The sequence below is a fragment of the Carassius carassius genome, chromosome 18 (genome assembly GCF_963082965.1).
Source record: "Carassius carassius chromosome 18, fCarCar2.1, whole genome shotgun sequence".
NCBI lineage: Eukaryota > Metazoa > Chordata > Actinopteri > Cypriniformes > Cyprinidae > Carassius > Carassius carassius.
Genome location: NC_081772.1, coordinates 11,066,296 through 11,089,118, shown reverse-complemented (window position 1 = coordinate 11,089,118; position 22,823 = coordinate 11,066,296). Strand labels below are relative to the sequence as shown.

The 22,823-nt window shown below is 38.0% G+C and overlaps 1 protein-coding gene across 9 annotated transcripts in view; it reads right to left on the bottom strand.

Moving 5' to 3' along the window:
• Positions 1 to 22,823, bottom strand: part of LOC132092358 (SAM and SH3 domain-containing protein 1-like) — a 253,886-nt gene that overhangs the window by 9,328 nt on the left and 221,735 nt on the right. For 4 of the 9 annotated variants that reach the window (XM_059498548.1, XM_059498555.1, XM_059498551.1 and 1 more), the window contains exons 3-16: positions 20,607 to 20,657; positions 20,342 to 20,391; positions 14,245 to 14,282; positions 13,887 to 13,961; positions 13,363 to 13,475; positions 11,767 to 11,868; positions 6,258 to 6,390; positions 4,804 to 5,744; positions 3,537 to 3,608; positions 3,254 to 3,391; positions 2,550 to 2,682; positions 1,860 to 2,029; positions 1,284 to 1,493; positions 544 to 694 (exon numbers count right to left, since the gene is read on the bottom strand). In XM_059498548.1, the coding sequence (XP_059354531.1) occupies positions 544 to 694; positions 1,284 to 1,493; positions 1,860 to 2,029; positions 2,550 to 2,682; positions 3,254 to 3,391; positions 3,537 to 3,608; positions 4,804 to 5,744; positions 6,258 to 6,390; positions 11,767 to 11,868; positions 13,363 to 13,475; positions 13,887 to 13,961; positions 14,245 to 14,282; positions 20,342 to 20,391; positions 20,607 to 20,657 (2,377 nt within the window). The remainder of the gene's footprint in view (positions 1 to 543; positions 695 to 1,283; positions 1,494 to 1,859; positions 2,030 to 2,549; positions 2,683 to 3,253; positions 3,392 to 3,536; positions 3,609 to 4,803; positions 5,745 to 6,257; positions 6,391 to 11,766; positions 11,869 to 13,362; positions 13,476 to 13,886; positions 13,962 to 14,244; positions 14,283 to 20,341; positions 20,392 to 20,606; positions 20,658 to 22,823) is intronic. The other 5 variants (XM_059498553.1, XM_059498556.1, XM_059498549.1 and 2 more) reach the window with 4 other exon arrangements.

The window sequence follows — 22,823 nt, the reverse complement described above, 5'->3', positions numbered from 1 at the left end:
CTAAGTAATCTGAATTACCATTGCTAATGGATGTTAATGCCAACAGATGCCTATATCCATGTATTATAGACATTTGCCATTTAGAACATTGTATATAGTGTACATATAGACACATATAGTACATATGTTTTTTTTTTTTAAAGTTTGGGTCAGTAAGTTTTTTTCTTATTTTAATTCAGCAAGTATGCATTAAATTGATTTAGAAATGTTAAAATGTTACAGAGATTTCTATTTCCTATAAATATTCTTTAGAACTTTCCACTTATCAAAGAATTCAGAAAAATTGATATACCAAACTGCACAAGTGTTTCTCCCATTGATAATAAGAAATGTTTCTTGATCAAATCAGCATATTAGAATGGTTTCTGAACGATCACGTGACACTGAAGATTGGAGTAATGCTTTTTGAAAATTCTCCTCTACCATTACAGGAATAAATTACATGTTAAAATACATTAAAACAGAAAATTATTGTATTTTGAATCTTTGATCATCTTTCAAATATCAAAAACTTCTTGAACATCAGTGTATGTGTGTACTTACTGTCGTAATCCTGCAGTAGTTCTACAGCAGTCATCAGAACGGCACGGTGTTGGGGGTCTTTGATATTGAGTTCATCCAGATCTTCTTCCTCTAGTAGCTTAAATGTATCCAGGTCTTCATACCCATTAAACAGGAACGTAGGCATGTGCTCCTAAAATACACACACATACATTCACAGATTACACACCCTGTAGAGCAGCAGCACTATGTAGGCCCCCTACAGCTAAAAATACCCCACTCTACCCTCATCTTCATCTGCGGCTGGATTTATGTGTAGCAATGTTTCCAGACTTCAAACTCTTTTGTGATGGCCAATTATCATTATATTGCATTAACACACTAAAACAACACAATGAGGCTTAAAATGCATCCTTGGTGTCTATTGTGTTCAACCGTAAGGTCTGTAATGTGACCTTATTTAGAGATATAATAATGCAGGAGCTTGTGGGAGGTCTGAAGGGTGTGTATGTCTGTGTCTTTAAATACAATTTTTAACTGGCATCGGGAAATGACCTCGTCCCACATTCAAGAGCTGACCATCTTTTCACACAAGGATCCACTTTTTCATGTTCTCGTCTCTCCCCACCCTGCTCTTACATTCTGTCAGTAAAGATTATAGATGAGCCACACACTCAGATTTATGTTAGATGATTATAGACATATCAATCCAATTTTAAAGCATGCACATATCTCAAGAAATGACTGTGCGTGTGAGTGTGTGTGTGTGTTCTCTGTCTCACCTTCAGGTTGATTCTCTCCAGAAGCTCCTCGACTGAGCTGGGTTTGGGCGGCCTGCCCTTCCTCCTCCTCCGGACCGATCGTTTAGGCTTCTCCTCTTCTTCAGCAAGAACATCCACATAGATGAACTTAAACGTGCCCACCTTGTTATTGAGCAGACCCATCCATGTGCCCATGGGCGGCTTGCTGATGATATCAATCACATCTCCTCTCTTGAGAGAAAAAGAGAGAAATTTAATGAGATTCAAAGTTCTTATTAAATAAACAAGAAATAAAAGAGATAAAAAAATACTTTAAAAAAATAATTTTAAATACACCCAGAAATTAATCTAACACACATTTTCAAATTTGCTAAATAAGTTAAAAATAGCCATGCTAGTTTTAATGTCTCATATCTTCCTACTCATCTAATTAAAATGGTTTCAACTCAAATTAATATCTGCCAGGTGAACATATAATAAGATGGACCATTTCATGTTTAATCACACCGAGTTGTAAAGGTCTAACATTTAGTTTAAAATAAAAGTAGTATTAAACACAAATTCATTGTAAACAAATCTGATTAACAAATTCAGAACCTTAAGTTTGAGTGAGTCTGTATCATATGGACTCGGTGTGAAGTCGGTGTGAACTCTAGCTCTGCCACAGAAAGGGCCTCTGTATGGAGGCTCTTCATCATCACCATCCTCACTCCTCACACTCTCTCTGTTGCTGGCTGATGAATCTGTGGTGCTCACAGTCTGTCCACCTGCGAGAGAAACCATTACAAAAGGACTGGTTTCATTCAACAGGCAAAAATCATTAATCAGACTGCCAGAAAAATGCATAGACGTGATTTAAGGCACCATTAATGTCCGTAGAACAAACATTCAATGATTCAAAAGTGATATTTTCTTCCATATATAACAGAATAAAACAGAATAATGAAACAGGAAAAAAGTAGGATATGGATTCATCTATTCATCACTTATTGATTGGATGGAGCGGAGGCAGATCTGAATGCAAGCTTGCAGTCAATTGTAAGACTAAATGCTTGGAGTTCAGCATATGTCACCAGAGAGTAGTCTATAGTTTCCACTGGAAGACTGATTTATGACATTTTGATAAAAAATGTCAAGGCTAAAACGAATGAAAAAAAGAAGAAACTTTTCATGCCAGGTTTAACACAGTGTTAGGATAAGACTAATATGAGCAATAGCCCTGCTTGCTCACAAATAAGCGCACACATACACACTCATCCACACCCCCACCCACGCACAAACACTTACTCATGGAGCTCTGCCCACTGAGGGAGCTGTGCAGACTCTCTACAGACCCTCCTGCCTTGAGTTTGGGTTTCTCTAGAGAGTCTGTGTCTGGCTGAGGAGACTGAGGACAACTGGGTGTTCCATCTGGACTGGACTATTTAAAGAAACAAATAGAGAATTGAAAGTGTATTATTAATTAAAAAAATACATAAAATGAACAGCATGTGAAATATATAATATAAAGCCCACAAAAAGAACACTTGCTTGCAGCACTACTGTGAGATTTATCCTCTAGTGTAGCAAAGTAATTACACTAAGTTGCCACTAGGTGACATTCCAACATTTGATTAGAGGGAGCAGGACATGGCGGTGGCACATGAAGTTCACTTTGCACAGATGAGCTCAACACTGACTAACACACATACATATCCAGCGATCTACATTATACATGCTAAAAGATATGAGACATGTCATATAGATGTTAATTCTTGCCTCAATTGTAACTAAAACCTAGTGAGCTGCTTACAGAGACAGCATTTTAAAGCATCATTAGTGACAAACATTTTAACAAGCATATAAATACAGGCAGTGAGTGTGTATTCAACACTGCCAGGGAATATGGGTGTGTTTAATTGGACTGAGCTTGTATCCAAACTCTAGGCTACATAAAGAGATGTTTGACCCTAGTTAGACCCTAGCAAGCACACGGGCATCTGTGTGTGTACCTGTTCAGAGAGAAACCCAACATATTTCTTGGACATGCGCTTCCTCATAGTCTCTTTGACAGACTTGACTTTCTTCCCTAGAGAGATACGGGACGTGGTGGGAGATTTCACAGCATCCCTGTACAGAGCCTCCTGCTCCTTATGCCAGAGAGAGAGAGAGAGAGAGAGAGCGATTAAGCACACTGAAAGCCAGCTGAACAACACAACTGGATCACAAACACTGCAGCTGCATATGAGAGCTGGAATCAAGAGGAAGCGAGAGAAAGAGTGCATGTGTACTCACACTAGGCTCGGCTGTGTTGACCACATGGAGGGAGCGATTCGTCAGGTCAAATCCTCCAAAACTACACGTTCTCTGTGGAAAAAATACATAATTACTGTGAATTGACAAGCAAATTAATATATTTAGATAAGAGTCATTTAAATCAATTCAAGAGTCTCAATGATTCATGCTGCTCTTTATAATGGAAACCACACATTTTAAAATGACGAGCTGCCAAAAGAAATAGTTCATGGTATGACCTGATTTCCTATTTAATTCAAAATAAAATCTTTCAGCAGTTGTTTAGTATCATGTAAATACACCAATGCTTTCTTGTCAAACCTTGATGAATGAACTTAAAATTGGTACTGAAAAAATTATGAGAAATAAAAAACCAATGTGAATTGACTTAAGGCAACAACTTACATTAGTCCAATACAAGTGATGCATTAAATTTAAATGAACTGCCTTTTCATTTCATGACAATTTGTTGAAAAATTCTACAAAAGCAGCAGACATCCAATTAAACAGATACAGATCAAATGGAGTAATATGTGAAGCTGTTGCATGTTCCTTGGAATAACATCATGCACTTAAAAAAAATCTCAATAAAAGGGAGTAGAGCATACAAAAATAAAATAAAATAAAAATAAAATCAATAAAAATTTCAGCATTCATGCTGAGGCTGAAAGAGGCATTTCCAACCCAAAATAGATGAAAGGGTTCACTGATGAAGATCACGGTCATGTTCACATTCACTATGAATGACGATGAGGATCCACAGATGGCAGACTCTACAAAGCTGCAGAAGGAACTCTATATTATTTATTTTCTTCTAGCACTCTCCATTTTCTCTCAAGGACTACAAGTTTCAATTATGCTCTGACACACGACTGACTACAAGAGAATAGATCAAGAAATGAAAGAAGCTCAGGATGGGGAAAGATAAGACTATTTTCACTTTTTACTTCTCTTTTACACTATTCTTAGATTATGAAATTTTGACTCCATACTGCAACAACATCTACAGTAATGAGAAAAACTGATGGCTTACTAGCAGTCTAAGGGATTTCTAACAGTAATAATCACCTCAGAAATGGGTAAAGATTTTAGAAATACATTTTATGACAGCACAGATTATATTTCAGTATCAGACTTTGTCTTGAAATAACTCAAATAGTTTGTCTGTAAACTGTACCCTACTGCAATTCTCTTCTGCAACTTTGCAGCAGCCTGTTCCTCCAGTGCAGCAGGGGGCACTGTAGATCTGCTCCTCCGGCACACTCACAGACTTCTGCTGGATGCGTAAGAGCACACGCTTGGTGCAGCGATCCATGCTGGATGCCCACTTCCTGTTCACATCTCTTTCGTCTTCCAGGAGCCAACGCCTGTCTGCTTTGCTCAGTGTTACGGGCCTAACCAGCCCCGTCCAGTTCAAGTGACCGTAAAGGCTGCGTTCCACCACGTATGTGATGTTTAGCTCACTAACCGCCGTCCTTCCCTTCAGACGCCTCGGTGGAAACAGCCAGCTGCCCACTACTCCGCCCACACAGCTCTTTCCTTTCACCCTGGCCAATGGAATCTCACGAGTGGGAGGGGATGTGGGCAAGGTGGAGGAGGGAGAAATGTTTTTTTGAGCACTGCAGGAGCGCTGGTAGAGTAGGTGCTTGGTGGAGTATGCATAGTTCGGGTCAGGTTTATTGCGCTGCCAAATGGAGACGGGTGGCCGTTTGGTGTTGTTAATGTCATCTAAAGACACTAGAAGGGGGTGTGGCTTTGGGCGGGGCCTAGTGAGGCCGTAAAAAGCGTAGACGCTGTCAGTACTTACCCCGTGTGATAGAGATGACAAGGCCTTCCGCATCTCTCCATCTGTAGCCGAACGGGAGACTTTAGCATTATCGTCTGCCAAACACTCCAATTCGGACAAAGAGGAGCCACTACCCCCCACTACACCCAGTCCGGATCCAGCACTACTCTTCCGCGGTGGGCGGATCAGGCCGTGGGGATGTGCACCGGGGGTCTTCACTAACTTGTGAGCAGGTTTCCAGGCATCAAGGCTACTGGTGGAGGGCGAGGTGGTCAGACTGTCTGTGTCCCCATCCAGAGAAAGCTGCTCTTGGGCAAGAGAGGACAAAGAGGAGTCTGTGCACTGGGCCGGCTTCTTGTGGATTTCAGCATACAGTGCGTTTATGTCATCACATAAGGGTGCTGCATCCAGACTGAGCGAATCTGCAGAAAAAAGATCAAAACAAAAACTTCTCTAAACTGAAGTTATCTAAAAATCTATTCCAAGCAATACTGTCCCATGAATTATTTAATTGCAGTGGAATAAGGATAGGAATACAACTGATATCAAATAAAAAAGATTAAATTAGAGATGTACAATATACAAATTCTGGCTAATACTAATAAGCTGCTAACCAATTTCATGTTCTGGCTGTTAACTGATATTCAAATTCTATACTATTTTGTCTAAATGCCATTCAAAAACTTTTCATGTCAGAAAATTATAAAAAAGATTTCATGTCAGTAAGATTTTTTATGTCGATGCTTACTAAGGCTGCACGTATTTGATAAGAAAATACAATATTGTGAAAAATGATCACACTTTTTGAGATTTGCTAAAAAATTGCATTTAACAGTGTTAGTAAACTAAAATAAATGTTACACTTTAATTTAAAAAATATTGTAAAAACAAACATGAGTTAATGCCATTCTTTTTCTTAATTCTTTTTCATCTACCTTCTGAGCCATGTCTTTTGCTGTCATCCACTTTGACGAGTTTCTTGCGGACACGTCGAGTTGAGTTGACCAGCTTGTGAAGCCTCTTGAATTTCACAGAGTCCTCCTGCTCATCATCTGACTGCTCCACAGACTACAGAGAGGAAACTCAACTTCAGTATTGTATCACCTCATATGAACATAAAACAAATAAAATATTTTTCACATAGACAAAAAAAAAAAAAAAAACAGAAAATGATGGCTTCAACTTGTGTGAACAGATTATGACATGTTTAGGATGGACTTTTGATATTAAGGAATTATATTGATATTGGATATAATATATAGGTATGATATGGTATGATATAGGTATAATATGATATAGGATATTAATATTGCTGAAACACACCAATTTGAAAAACTAATGGAATGCATAGTCGATATAAAAAACTGGATGATGAGTAATTTCTTACTGCTAAATTCTGAAAAAACAGGTGTTAATTATAGGACCTAAAAACTCCGCTTGTAATAACCTAGAACACGGTCCAAGACTTGATGGTTGCTCTGTCAATTCTTCGTCATCAGTTAGGAACCTAGGTGTGCTATTTGATCGCAATCTTTCCTTAGAAAGCCACGTTTCTAGCATTTGTAAAACTGCATTTTTCCATCTCAAAAATATATCTAAATTACGGCCTATGCTCTCAATGTCAAATGCAGAAATGTTAATCCATGCATTTATGACCTCAAGGTTAGATTATTGTAATGCTTTATTGGTTGGTTGTTCTGCACACTTAGTAAACAAACTACAGCTATTCCAAAAAGCAGCAGCAAGAGTTCTTACTAGAACCAGGAAGTATGACCATATTAGCCCGGTCCTGTCAACACTGCACTGGCTCCCTATCAAACATCGTATAGATTTTAAAATATTGCTTATTACTTATAAAGCCCTGAATGGTTTAGCACCACAGTATTTGAATGAGCTCCTTTTACATTATAATTCTCTACGTCCACTACATTCTCAAAACTCAAGGAATTTGATAATACCTAGAATATCAAAATCAACTGCGGGCGGCAGATCCTTTTCCTATTTGGCGCCTAAACTCTGGAATAACCTACCTAACATTGTTCGGGAGGCAGACACACTCTTGCAGTTTAAATCTAGATTAAAGACCTATCTCTTTAACCTGGCTTACACATAACACACTAATATGCTTTAAATATCCAAATCCGTTAAAGGATTTTTAGGCTGCATTAATTAGGTAAACCGGAACCAGGAACACTTCCCATAACACCCTATGTACTTGCTACATCATTAGAAGAATGGCATCCGCTAATATTTGTCTGTTTCTCTCTTATTCCGAGGTCACCGTAGCCACCAGATCCAGTCTGTATCCAGATCAGAGAGTCACTGCAGTCACCCGGATCCAGTACGTATCCAGACCAGTTGGTGGATCAGCACCTAGAAAGGACCTCTACAGCCCTGAAAGACAGCGGAGACCAGAACAACTAGAGCCCCAGATACAGATCCCCTGTAAAGACCTGGTCTCAGACGACCACCGGGACAAGACCACAGGAAACTTCTTCTGCACAATCTGACTTTGCTGCAGCCTGGAATTGAACTACTGGTTTCGTCTGGTCAGAGGAGAACTGGCCCCCCAACTGAGCCTGGTTTCTCCCAAGGTTTTTTCTCCATTCTGTCGCCGATGGAGTTTTGGTTCCTTGCCGCTGTCGCCTCTGGCTTGCTTAGTTGGGGTCACTTCATCTACAGCGATATCGTTGACTTGATTGCAAATAAATGCACAGACACTATTTAACTGAACAGAGATGACATCACTGAATTCAACGATGAACTGCCTTTAACTATCATTTTGCATTATTGACACTCTGTTTTCCTAATGAATGTTGTTCAGTTGCTTTGACGCAATGTATTTTGTTTAAAGCGCTATATAAATGAAGGTGACTTGACTTGACATGACTTATGCAGTATGGAGTTATGTGTTATGAAATTTTGAGTCCAAGAAAAACACTTAAGTCTGGTTTTTGAACACCAGATGAGTATGAGTGAGCATTTGTGGTGGAATAAATCATTTTCTTAGTCCAAATGAATAATTCAGAAAGGGACTATTACTGTTGAGATGATTTATGACCAGATCACACCCCTTAAAAAACATCTAACATAACCTGACCTCTCAGTTAACACATCATTTATGATACTGAAACCTCTGATACACAAAGACAAAACCTCTTTAATCCATTCTACCAAAACCTCAAACTTGCACATTGCAATTTTGAAAAGAGTCCTTCTACTCCAAAAACATTCTGTTCGCTAAACGTACACCACATTATGGGATGACATGCTATTTTTTAACTAACAGGATATAATCTGTACTAACCACAGACTGTTTTTAAAACATCGGGAGCGACTGAGCTGTTTTGACCAATTTCAATGATTGGCAATTATATCCCAACACACCACACACTTAAGTGTTCCACTAAATCCCTGAGATTGAATGTGATCTGTTACTGGAAATCTAAAGTTCAACCGCATGCTCACACAAAATCTCAATTGTTCACCATAGGCATTGAATAATCTTTCCTAATCATTTAAGGCCACAATGGCCATCATTTAAAAAGAAGAGGAATCATTGTGATGGTGGACTAGAAATACAGTTGGACATACAATAACACGGCTCAAACTGCTCAAAGTGTATTCCGAGAAACGGAGCAGAAAAGCTCATTTACATAATAATCAAAAGCAGCCATATGAAGAAAATAACAGCCGGACAATCTCATTAAGGACTTAAGGGCTGCTCAAATCTCATTGGCAACAAGTTTACAAAAATTACATTTCAAACAAGAGTAAGGGATGAAAGGAAGAAGAGAGAAAGAACCAAAAAAAGAAGAATGTGTAAAAATGTGTCCAGCTGTGCTCCTAGCAGGAGTAGTTTTTCTGTAGGTTAGATGTTAGCAGTCCATGCAAAAGTCCCAATGCAACACCATTTCATTCAGAGATGAATAGAAACTGTAAACAGTTTTTTGAAGGAAACTCTGCAATATCTGGAGGCGGTGGGGGACTGTGGCAAAAGGCATGAGCTTGTGTGTCCGGAAACATTTCGAGGTCTGCCATATGACCTCTGAACATCCTTAATGGTCTTCACGGGAGAAAAGGAATGTGGGCCAGAGAGTAGAAAGGCTGGTCTGGTTGCAGTCCATTCGTATAGAGATACAGTACATCCTCTGTGACAGTGGCTACTAACACTGATCCCACAGCAGCTCACTACGTTGGAGCCATGACGGGTCACATACTGAATACAGCTGACACTAATCTCATGACAGGGGAACCCTGTGGATACACAGCAAGCTCTCAGTGTTCTGACTAATGTTAAACTGAGCTCAGATCAGTGGGATCCCCAGAGAGAGTTGTGCCCGTCGGTTTAACCATTAGCAGACTAGGGCTGACCCATTTCCAATTATAAATAGGAGATCATCAACCCTGGGGCCAAGATTCCTATAGAGATCCATTTTTTCATTCAGACGCTGAGATTCAATTTGCACATGCTGATATGTGGCACAGACAGGCAGGAAGAAATGTGTTTGTTTCAGAAACACCCTCAGGGGCTCAGAGATACAGGGTCTTTGTATGAATAAGATTTGCTTACCTCATTTCCTCTCCTTTTGCTATAACTGGTAAAACAGCACAAAGGGAGAATCTCACGAACAAATGTCCGAGTCATATTTCACCAAAATAAAATAATTACAAAAAAGTATATTTTGCAGAATTAAAATAAATACTTTTTATTTTGTCTTCCATCACAATTAATAATTTTTTTATTCATTTTCCTAAATAAAATAAAATCTTAACCAATGGAATGTGGAATATGTTTTTTATTTTATTTATTTAAACATTATATACATGCATACACACACACACACACACACACACACACACACACACACACACACACACACACACACACACACACACACACACAGTATTATCAAAAAGTGCTTTCATTTTTATAATTTTTTTAAGAGGGCTTAAATGTACATTAAAACAGTCTCACAGTGGTTTTGATTTTGGTGTTAAACATATCCAAGGACATTTCTTCACAGTTTTTGGAGAACTTCAACCACAACAACAGTATTTATCTTTCTCTTCAAATCCATTAGTTAGTAAAAAAGGTCTTCAGTGTTTTCAAATTTAATCCTTTTGGACATAAAATGACACTGACTGCACACACAAACAACAAAGCTGCACAGAAAGCGTTGCGGCAGGAATGAGCAGTGATTCATCTCAGTGGACACAAGGCATTGCTGGCCATAGTAAGTTATTCTGTATATTTAAGCGCTAAGCGAAGCAGTGCTGTGGTTTGTTAACATCAAAAAGCATTGCAAAAACAGCTTAGCTGTTGACCATTAGAAAAGGAGGTGTATGTTTACTTCCAGAGGCTGGAAGCTGTTCAAAGTTTCCATGATAACTATGTGTGTATTTGTGTACTGGCAGCTTATTTCTCCAAGAGGGCAAACTAAATCCACTGTTACCAAACCTTTCAAGGTTTTAACCAAGAACCTCTTCTTGCAATGCTTGGGACAGCCCTGTGCACAGGCACATATACACAGTCTACACAAAGCATGCTCTTGTAATGGTAACTAGAGCCAAAGTAGTGTGACATTTCAAAGTGCAGGAGGCAGATTTGGCCACATATCACTCTTCAGTTAAGATGCACATTACGACCTCATCACCATGTGATGTTTAGTGTGCCAGCTCCTCATGCCAAATAGAAATGACATCAACACTAAAGGTTTTACAGTGAGACATTACAACATCATCATCTCCATTCAAACAACCATGACATATCAGCGTTCAGATCACTGTGCTGTAGTACGGATTTAGGAGTTATGGTGCACTCAGTAAATTACTAATTTAAAAGGTTTCATCTCAACATAAATGAATAGTACTTTAAAAAATTGCATGAACATATGTATAAATGAAGACTATGAAGTCATATCAGTAACCTAATAAAAGCTACGTTCAGATCACCTGAACAGCCTAACAATACTCATGGCTGACTACCATTGAGTCACAGAATGTGACCATGTACATTTTTACAGTGAAATCAAAAACTGAAGCATGATACTCAACATCATTATGTATCATGTAAATCCAAGACGATCGACATAAAAAAAAAGAAAAAATACTGAGTGCACATTTAATATATGTTACCTACAGAACTTTAAAAGAGTCTTTAAGTTTCAAGCAAATGAAAGTGTGTTTACAGAGGTTATAGCAGGGAAGGGGATGAATTGGGTGCATGTAAGAACTACCATTGCCTGAGTTTATAAACCACAGTGTCACTAGTGTGGTCTGCAGAGATTTATTTCCATAGACGGACACAAACATGACATCAGTCAGTACAGTGAGAGACATTACTAACACTTACTGCAGGGGGAAAATAAACTTTGATGTGCCTAAATGAGGTTATGTTGTAAACGCAGATCTACAGTCTGGGTGGTTTAGTATAGTACTTACATTGCAGACGGAGGAGAGGTTAACAGTGGGACTGGATCCTTCAGCCCACTCTGCTGTGTCTGTACTGCTGCTCAACTGTCTGTTCCTCTCATATTCCTTTAACTATGAAGAACAAAAGGTCAAAGAGAGCCGCCCCCTCGCCCTTACACACACACACACACTATCCGTTACACAAACAGAGTCAGAACATCCCATACAACATTATACGCACAAACACACACACACACACACACAGCTTTCAACAGTCATAAGCAATATACATTAAAAAGACAGACACAGGGACTCACAGAAACACCATGTCCATTTAAACAAAGGTTTTTTTTAATTTTTATTTTTTTATTAATTATCTGTATTTATATAGACTATCATTCAAAAGTTTGGCTTTCTGAATGTCAGAAAATGTTGGAATGATTTCTGAAGGATCACGTGACACTGAAAACTGGAGTAATGGCTGCTGAAAATTCAGGTTTGCCATCACTGAAATAAATTACATTTTAAAATATGTTTGAAACAAACATATTAATGATTATAATTGATTATAATTAATTATTAATTGTAATAATGTGCATTACTGCATTTTTGATCAAACAACTGAGCATAGGAGGTATTTATAAAAAATATAGATTTTATTTTATTATATAAATATAATTATATTCTATAACAATTTATTAGGTATTGGTTTTTAATTATTCAAATTAAGTGTTTAGGTTAAAAAAAGTTACTACCCACCCTTATGTCACTCCAATTTCCATTTTTCCCCACTGGAATAAAACAACAAAGCTGCTTTTTTATACAATAAAAATGCATAATGATCATTGGTTGATCCTGGGTCCATTTTCATGCTACACTACCCACCACTAGACTTTCCTTTTTTGGACACAAAAAGAAACACAGCACACAAAGACAAAGAACACAGAACAAGTAAAGCAACATTAATTAAAAAAATACATTTGCATTCAAACATAAACACAAGAGGACAGATACGTTCATGCATGCTTACAGCATGTATGATGTCAACTATCCATAAAGGCTTAGCATCGATTCAAACTTTAGATCTAGTCAATCAAGACTGCTCATTACAGAGATGAAAAAACGACTAGCCCAATGAAGCAGAAGAGACATTAAAGGATGTAGAAAACCCAATTGGTTAAAGGGATCAATGTCAGCCTTGTGGAGAGAAGGAAGCCACATTCACAATCATCCATTAGGTTGATTATCAGATGATAATGAATCACTATCAATGACAAAAAACAGAGGGGGGGAAAAAAGAGACCTACAATCACCCACAAACCCTAAACAGTGAAAAGGACACAAGTAATCGATTCAACCATTACCAGCTAACCCTACATCAGAAATTAGACACCAAAGACCCTCCTTCATCTCAACAAAACATGATTTGCACTAAGAAATCTACTCCAGCTCTCAGATGCAGGGTCAGAACGCATGTATTTAAATGTATGTGAGTGTGTGTGTGTGTACGTTTGAAGCAAAGAAGGAGCAGAGGGCATCAGTCTGGGTAAGTAAGGTTAGTACACATGAATGTAAGCTAGGAAAGCTCATTTGTTTTACTGTTCGAGGGTAATGGGATGTGTTTACCCGTGCCAGCGCCTCCTCCACTGTGATCATCTTCTCTTTCACCATCATCATCAGCTGGATCCGTTCTTCATCACTCATAGTTATCTCACTGGCCACATAGCCAATGTCCTCTCCTGGAGGATTAAAGGTCAAAGGAAAGTAACAAGAACAAGGGAAAGCCCCTTTAGGTCAAGTCACTCCATTCAGTGATAATCATACATTCAAGATCATGTTTCAAAAGCATCTTTTGAAATCAGCAATATGACAACAGTGGTGCCATAAATTCATATTTGCAGGCAAAAAATAAAATAAACATGTGGCCCTGTTTTACTCTTTCTGGAGTAAACAAACTTTAAAAAAATTAATTGCATATTTAAGTGAAAGATGAAACTACAGCCACAATATTTAGTGTTATTATTTCTTCCATTCGTAATTCTGAGTGGGCCATCTCTTCTCTCGTAGTGTCTCTGAACAATAAAAAGAAGTGAACAAAGAGTTATGAAGGGAGGAAATATGAGAAAACAGAGTGAGCTTGTTTTTTTTACCTTTTGACGTTTGCCTCTGTGACTTTCGAAAGTTCTGCCAAAAGGATTTGTTTTTCTTCTTGTTGTCCCATTTTCCTGTATGTGAAGAGAGCAGAAAGCCATCAGGGCCATCAAACTCATTAACTTTTGTACAAACAAACGAACTCTGAAATACCTAAATTGAACATTTTACAAAAAAGAACTGACTCTACATCTATTATCTAATACCTATACTTCTGCCCATCTACAAAACAGATCTTTCAGTCTGTCAACAGAACCTTCCAGTCTGGAATAACACCAAATAATTCTGATGTAATTTCCTCAAAACCACCAGATCATCATAATAATAGCTAAACAGTTTTCATAATGGCACACAAACCTGATCCATCTTCAGAGCTGGACTTGTGCAGAGGAATTCTGATGGAAAATATAGAAAAGAATGGAATTAGGACATGTTCAATAAAACACTTCAACACTGAACATTACATTTCTCATATATGGCCTTATCTTCTACTGACAGACAGGCAGTATGTGTGTACCAGTGGTGGCTGGATTTGTGTTAACCAAATGTATAGAGAGATTTCTATGATTTGAGGCAGTAGAGGGCAGTGTGGTGCTGTTCACAGAGCATATGCCAGGCTCCTGAGGCTCACAGGGCACAGATGAGACAGTGCAACAAGATGAGGAAGACAGAAAGTGAGAGAGAGAGAAAAAGGGAACAAGAGCCACCGCAGGACAGACAGACACTGCCTGTTTATATTTCCACTTCTCTGAGGCAGTGCCCTTGGAAAATACCAAAAAAACAAAAATCTAACACACACCATCACTCATTCATGATGGAGTCGAACATAGCGCACCAAGAATCCACAGATTACATATCGATTCTGACTAAATAAATTTGGCCTAATTAAATCCTACTATAACACAGACACATCACATTTGAAAGCAGTTTCTCTAAACCACTTTAAACAAACTCTTATATACGAAGAGTTAAAGGGGCTAAACTCCTAACACTAAATGTATTGATTACATTTTATTACATTTCAACAATTTGGTGTCAATTTTTTTGTTTACTGGCCCAACTGTTTGGAGTCAAAACCATATTATTTAGCCTTTTTTTTTAACTGGACACCCCATCCTGATTTGGGAAAATATCCAGTGTTTACATTCCTATTTGCCATGTGACATGGATCATGTTGACTTTTTCATACAGTCTGTTGTAAAATGCTGTGTGAAACAGGGCCATGTGTTAACTGCCAGTGAGAGGAAACATCTGAACTGAGCAGACATTCAACAAAACCTAAAATACAGAGAGAGAAGAAAATCTCTCAAATGTGTTGGTTGTACAGATGGGGACATAAACACAAGTATGCACGTTTATGTGTTGTGGTTTTCTTATTTGGATGGTGGATTCTCTCACTCATCCTTGGGTTAAGAAAAAAATCTCAATCTAGTCTGCACTAATGTAAACACTGACAAAGGCCTGTAAGCATACACTAACATAAACCTTAGTGCACCTATGTGCTTAGGTCTGGTGTTCTCCACAGGAAGACAGTGTTTTTACCAGGCACTTGTGCTTAAATAATCATGTGTGCATGTGTGTATGCTTTTCGTATGCTTTCCATGTGTCCAAAATACATCTATGACACACTCACTACTAAAGCTATCAGTATACACACACTCAAGGGGACAGTGAGTGTTTGTGTTTAGTGTCAGGTCAGATTTTACTAGTCATTACCAGCTCTGTGAAAATGTGCTTAAAAACACAGATTCCTGCATATTTCAGGATGTCCACTGCACTCTGACCAAATAAAGACATCAAAGTTGCTCTTTTACTCAAGTGTGTGTTTGAGACACAAGGCATGGCGGAGGCCTCCCTGAATTATCATTTCATTATACTGCCATGACAACACAAACTTTCTCTGTTAAACCTCTCATTCACTTCTCACAGAATCCAAAGGGAGTCTCCTGCTTGTATGCTAACTGCATCACATGCTAAAAAGGCCTTTTTGAAGAGCAGCTCAGTAAATTAGGCTCCATTCATTGTATGCGAGTTGTATGCGTGCAAGCATAGTGTGACCAGCATACAATAGAAGCATGTTACAGTCTGTCAGTTTCTTTCTTTAATTTCACAAGGTGTATTGTGTCTTTACTGGTGCATGTCTAGCAGAATATAAGCCCTGCTAGCTGCATTCCTTCACTGCGAGTGACTGTCATGTCCGCTATCTCTGAAACAGAGGAATCCTTGGCTTGTTGAGATTGTTATTTGAGAATGTGATGGAAGAACACTTCACACTGGAATATTTACTTTCTCCACAAGCTTCAACTGTGTCTTTCCATTTAGAGTTTATTCACACCAGGAAAGTCCGCTAGTTCACTTGCTTTGGTCCGGACCAAATACTATGTTGATTTTTTTTTTTTTTGGTGCAATTTGCTTTCACACTGCCTTTTTTGCAAGTGAACCAAAAATTTTAAACAAAACCACATGTGTGCTAAGGTCATTCATTCATTGTACAGAAATTTTCAAGCAGGGAAAAGCAAGAAGTTCAGAAACAGGCTAATCATGGAGATTTTTCGTAGTACAATTGTTATTATTTTACTGATTTTCTGTCATCAGCTACAAACGCAATATGAAGACACTTATGAACATCAGAATAGACAATGTCATCTTTACGATGTTTTAACAAGGATTTTGCGAAGACAAAGAAGTGCTGCAAGATGACAGAACACCGGCGGAGTGAGCATGCTCTTATGTGTGCCTACCATGGCATACTGACAATGGCACTGCGCAGAAGACGGATTAGGTATAAAGAAATTGAAAGTGAAACTTAAACAGCATGCATAGGAAAGAGATTGCAGGCTTACGCAAGTGTCCACTAACTGCGCGCTCGCCCATAAACACCCACCACCCCACTCAATATGATTATGTGGGAGACCGCTCAAATCCTCCTCTCCTTCATCCTTTCGCTGAACTTGCTAAACACATCCACATTTTTATGCATCTCCAGACTCTTTGTCAATTTGTAAATTTTGGGCCACAATTTTTTTTTCAACCACTCAGACATGCAATTAAAAACTGATTCAACCCACTTTAGTGTTCTGACTTACTCTCCTACTACATAAATAGAATAATAGAATAGAGAATAGCCTTAAAACTGATTATTGGGCTGCAAGATGAATCAAAATAAAGTTGATTAAATAAATGCATATTTCAGTGTTAAAATTTGTGCAGCCCTAGCAATGAATATTCCACTAAAGGTGCATTAAGCTATTTTTGAAAAATGCTTTTGACCACAGTGTCGGACCGAGTCCCAAAACACACTCCCAGCCAATCAGCTGTAATGGGGGTGTCTAGTAATGAAAGGGAGAAGAGAGTGCTGAGTGCACAGGACAGACATTAGCAGATCGATTATAGATAGCGAGAGATGGAAGATAAAAAAAGTGGAAGATTTCAGAGGAATAAACCTTAAAAAGATGATTTATGATCAGGCAAGAGTTAGGACCCACTTATATTTCGGAACAGCTTCCAGCGGTAGAGAGAACTCAAGGAAAGAATTGGATGCCAAGGGTGCTTTGTTTCTTCTTGATAGGTGAGTTACTTTGATTTTGCTTTTTCACACAACTTTTCTGTGTTGACTTTTGCTTGAATATCAATATGCATGATTCAGCCATCATCGCTGCCAGGGTTGTGAATGTACGTGTGGGGCAGAGTTATTAAAATAGGGACAAAGTCTTGTTAGGGTATGGGCGTGTTTGTTTTGGTGTTTTCAAATATCAGCATCATTTGGCAACTCTTAGTACAACAATCACTTTACTGCTTTGAGTGTGCTTGTTTACATCATAGGTATACTTAACCAAATTTGCTCCCAAAATTCATTTGTGAATTTTCAACATTTAAAGGATTCACTTCGTTTATTGAATGTGGTTGTCAATTTCCTTTACAACCTGAACAAAATGGTATGAACAGAACCATTATTAGCTTTTATTTAAAATAACAGACAACTGTGTTCTGTTTCTGTGAATGTAGCCAGCTTGCCTTATGTCTTTGCATATTATCAGAACTTTCCTTCTGAAGTGTGAGATCAGTCATATTGCACACGTCTTCACTTCACTATTGAATTAAGAGGAACATGATGTTGTTCTCATCAGTGATGTATCACTACAGTGATGTATGTTCACTGCTCTTTCAGAGCTGGGACTGGGCTGACTTCCTCTTTCCTCTAGTCAAACTGCTGATGAAGAGGAACACGCTTCTATCCCAGGGTGCACCTGGTGTCCTGCGATTGGTTGGTTTGCTTCCTTACACCTGGCTTTGGAGTTCAGAACATATACGATTGAGCACAAAATCACATATACAAAGATCGCAAAGGAAGCTTCCAGGAAATGACCTTCACTAGAGGTCATGGTAAATGGAGCTTGAGGGATTTCCTTAAAGCCACACACACTTTAACACGTACATTTTCTCTGTGCCCCGTTACATTTCTACCACCTTATAATTCAGTAAAAAGCAGGTAAAAGCTACTTAAAGCTGATTTTACATTTCTTCTTATTAATGTTGAAACATTTATTTTATAAAAGTGTTATTATAGCTTAATATTTTTGTGGGGCTTTTGTATGATTCTTTGATTAATAGAAATTTCAAAATAACAATATATGGAAATTTTGTAACATCACAAAGGTCTTTACTGTCAATTTTGATTAATTTAATGTGCCCTTGCAGAATAAAATGATTAATTTCTTAAAATAAATAAATCTTTTGAACAATAATGTGTATTTGGAGAAAGACTCTGCCAACATAAGAATGAAGGGGCTTCTAAACACACATACACACACACACACACACACCTCTCATCGAGTTCTCTGCTGTTCAGCATGAATAGCCTTTCTGAAAGCAAAGGCTTCTTCTAATCATACAGACAGGAAGTCGGGGTGATCTGGCAAAGACTGTTTTGTCCGGTATGGCACTGTGCTGATAATGTCACAGACAATTATAAAGAATAGGATATAAAATATATTAGAATTATGATTTGAACTGCGATATGACAAACAACTAACATATTGCTTCTGCTTAGACATCAAGGCGGAAAGAATAAAAGCTGTTCTCACAGAATACATAAAGTCACAATGAAACAGAAGCAGCATCAGATCTTGGTTCTATGTTTCGGTTGTTGACTGGATTTTAAAATGTGGGTGATGCACTCAAAAGTGAAGGCAGGTGAACCTGAGCTTGCAGGAGTGGTTTTAAAAGGACCAAATGATTGTAGAAATTCTGTAAATGTCACCAGAGAGAAACCTGTTTTTCCCGGAAGGCCCAGTGTGCGTGGCTGAATATTTCTCAATAAAATCCATAATATGCATTTATAAAACAAATAGGATGAACTTTCATTCCATTCTGACTTTAAAGGGACGGGGCATAAAATTCTATATATATTATGCAGTGGGCTGCAATGTTATTTAATTCCCACTGTTCTTAGATAGATAGATAGATAGATAGATAGATAGATAGATAGATAGATAGATAGATAGATAGATAGATAGATATTCAAACAAACAGATTAAAGAGTTAAATTAACTAATGTTTTTAAATATAAATATTGACTGAAATTTTTAAAAAATATATAAAAAAAAAAAAAAAGCTGTTTTCGTCAATCAAAGCTAGTTTCTCAGCCATCACAAAGCATAATATCAGTCAAACCCAGGCACATGTGCACAGGACCGCAGAGACATACAAATGATGAAAGTTTTGCTCCATATGTTACACATGTATCTAAGCATTCTACTTCTCACCAGAGTGTGTGGATGATGGCAGTAGAATTTAATCTTTCCATGGCATGTGAATTGCTCATCCCTATCAGAGCAAACCAAAGTCCTCTAGTATCCTGAAATTCCCAACATGACTAATACATTTTAAATTAAGTAAACTGACCCTTTGACAGTTACAAAACTGTGTGGACACAGATGATGTCATGTGTATAGTGTTAGGTTTATTTAAGCAATAATACTAAATAAAGTTCATTTAGTCAGCTTGACTAACTCCCTCGTGTACTATAAACTCAGAGTCTCGCTTAAGTCTGAATTTCTTTCTTCCTATCTCTAATCAGTGAGTTTCATCTTAAACATCTAAGAACAATGGACGGAAGGAAGGAAGCATGGAAGCACCAAGATGACAAGTAGTAAAACAGAGGAATTCACACCCATTCACACACACACACACACACTTACATTCAGTGGTAGATGGGGGATGGAAAGCAGACCTGATGTGTGTGAACATATCTGAGAGGTCAGCAGTCACATTCAAGTCAGACAGCCTGCAAATTATCCTTTAGGTTTGGGTAAATCATTAAGCTTATGGTTTAGATATTAAAAACTATCCAGGATCTGATTCATTAGTATTGTTTACGTTTGAACATTTTTTCCACGCCTTTTGAGACACAACCAGCTACTACACATTATTGAGTGCATTGAGATTTTCTTACTTTCTCTCAGTCTCTGGAGTGGACACCTCACTGTCGATGCCAAATGATTCCTGTGTACACAGACAACACTGCAGTTAATAACTGCAATCAAACAATTTTAATCACTGATAACACACAAATTACTGTAATCTAAACATGCAGTCAGCTGATTTATAACTGAGGCATTGTGAATGAAAGTGTGTTGTGTTGAAACAATGAGTTATGTTGATGACATCAGGTGTGTGACTGTCTGAAAAAATATGCACAGCATTGTGGGTCAACTGACCTGGACGTCTGAGCATAGCTGTGATGTGCTGAAGGTGGTGTCTGCTTTTTCCTGTAAAAACACACATAAAGAGAGGGTTAGGAACAAGGACACACAAACACACACTGCCCCTAATACAGGGCCACAGACCCATATATGCCTAGAACTTGCTTTGTGATTAAGAATGCCACACCCTCTGACCCCTGCACACACATCACCCGAGGCGCACTGAACCTGCCGGTCCTGTGCAGTTGCTCAAGAGAGCAAAAAAAAAAAAAAAAAATTAATGTGGAATGAACTAAACAATGGAAATACAACACATATGAACCCTGGTACAAACCACAAGCTAACAAAGTCGATCAGCTCCTTATCATAAGAAACAGTCAAAATATAACACCAAAATAATCTGAGGACTGGAAATCAATGATATGCGTCTTAATCAGGTTCACTGAAATCTTGTTGACATATCTTTTGGTTACAATTAAATTAGTTTTTTTTTGCTTCTTTATATATTAATAAAACAAAATGTATTTATTTATACAAAATACTTAATGTTTTTTGACATATATTCACACATATACGGGGTGCACAATTTTTTCAGCCTGGTTCTCATAAGAGAACCTGGAGATTTGGTTTGGTCCTCACACTGCATATAGCGTGACCCATTAAATATAACTATAAAAAATGAATTGATAAATTTCAAATACATTTATTTTATAGTAAACTTAAAAATAAATTGCTAATATTTACTACTACTACTTTTGTGCATGCGGACCACTTATGTGTACCCCTGTGTGTGTGTGTGTGTGTGTGTGTATATATATATATATATATATATATATATATATATATATACACACATACATACATACAAACACACATGCCAAAATGAAGTTAAAAAGAATTAAAATTGTTCTCAAAATATGTAATAATTAAATTAAATACATTTTAATTTTTATTAATTAAATGTTTCTTCGATGACAAAAATAAATGTTGTCAACTGTCTTAAGTTCAAATTCACATATTTTTAAAAGGGGGTAATAAGCCTGTAAATCAAGAAGAACTTGAACTTCACAGGTAACCTCATCGTGTAGGAATCTTGCCACCCCAAGTTGTCTGTTCGCTTTTTTCCTGGCCGTGGTCTTGAAGCGACAGGTCTGGTAAGTGTCCTGGTAGAATAGCCTAGTTGAGGATAAGCTTGTTTTATTATTTTTTAGCAACCCTGAAGGACTATGTCTTATCAGCCACTCGGAACCCTCAGTGGAGGCTGATAGGAACATGTACTTTGTACATCTGCGTTTGTGTGAAAGTGAGAATCAGCAAAAAAAAAAAAAAAGAAAACTAATAAACCTCTGTAAAATGCACTGCGAATGAAATCAACTGCTAAAAAAAGTTATTAAATATAATTATGACAATGTTGACAGACATATTCTAGATCCATGTTTGGATGCAAATGCCCCCTAACACAAACACCAGGATCTGATCACACATGGCCCTTGGATGTATGTGGATGGTGGACAGCACAGTGGAAAATTTTTGTCCAGACCCTCAGTTATCACAGTATTAATCTTCAAGCCTCTTTTCCTGCAAGTGAAGCGTTTTTCATCGGAGAGAAGCACTGTTTTTAGGCCAGGGTGGCTATTTGTGTGTGTTTTGTCTATGTGCCACTCTGTCCATCTGCTTTAGCACTCAGTGGTGTGCTAGTAGTCCAGAAGCTTCTAAGTAGTAAATCATACGTTGTGCTGTAAAAGTAAAGTCATCCAGGACAGAAAGAGAATTTACTCACTCACTGTCGCTCTCTCGCTCACACACACACACACACACACACACACACACACACACAAACACAGAGTGGGCAGGTTGAAGTTGTTCCCATATGAACACATACTGGCCAAAGTAAACACACACACACGCACACACGCACACACACACAGAGGTCTGTGTTCTGTATCATCAGCAGCAGGGCATCAACTACCCCATACCCACTGGGCACATACTCCCATTGGCACACACTGCATAATCATCTGTACACACTGCTGCCAGCCGTGTCATCTAAAACACACATCCACACAACACCACACACAAAGAAATGCTCTGTGCCAGTGTACACTCACTGACACAGAACAACAGACACACACTCATAACCTTCACAACAACTTGCATTGGTTGTGTAAGTACATATCTACACATACTGTAGACAGACACTGTAACTCTTGACATAGTTAAGTTCAATGTGTG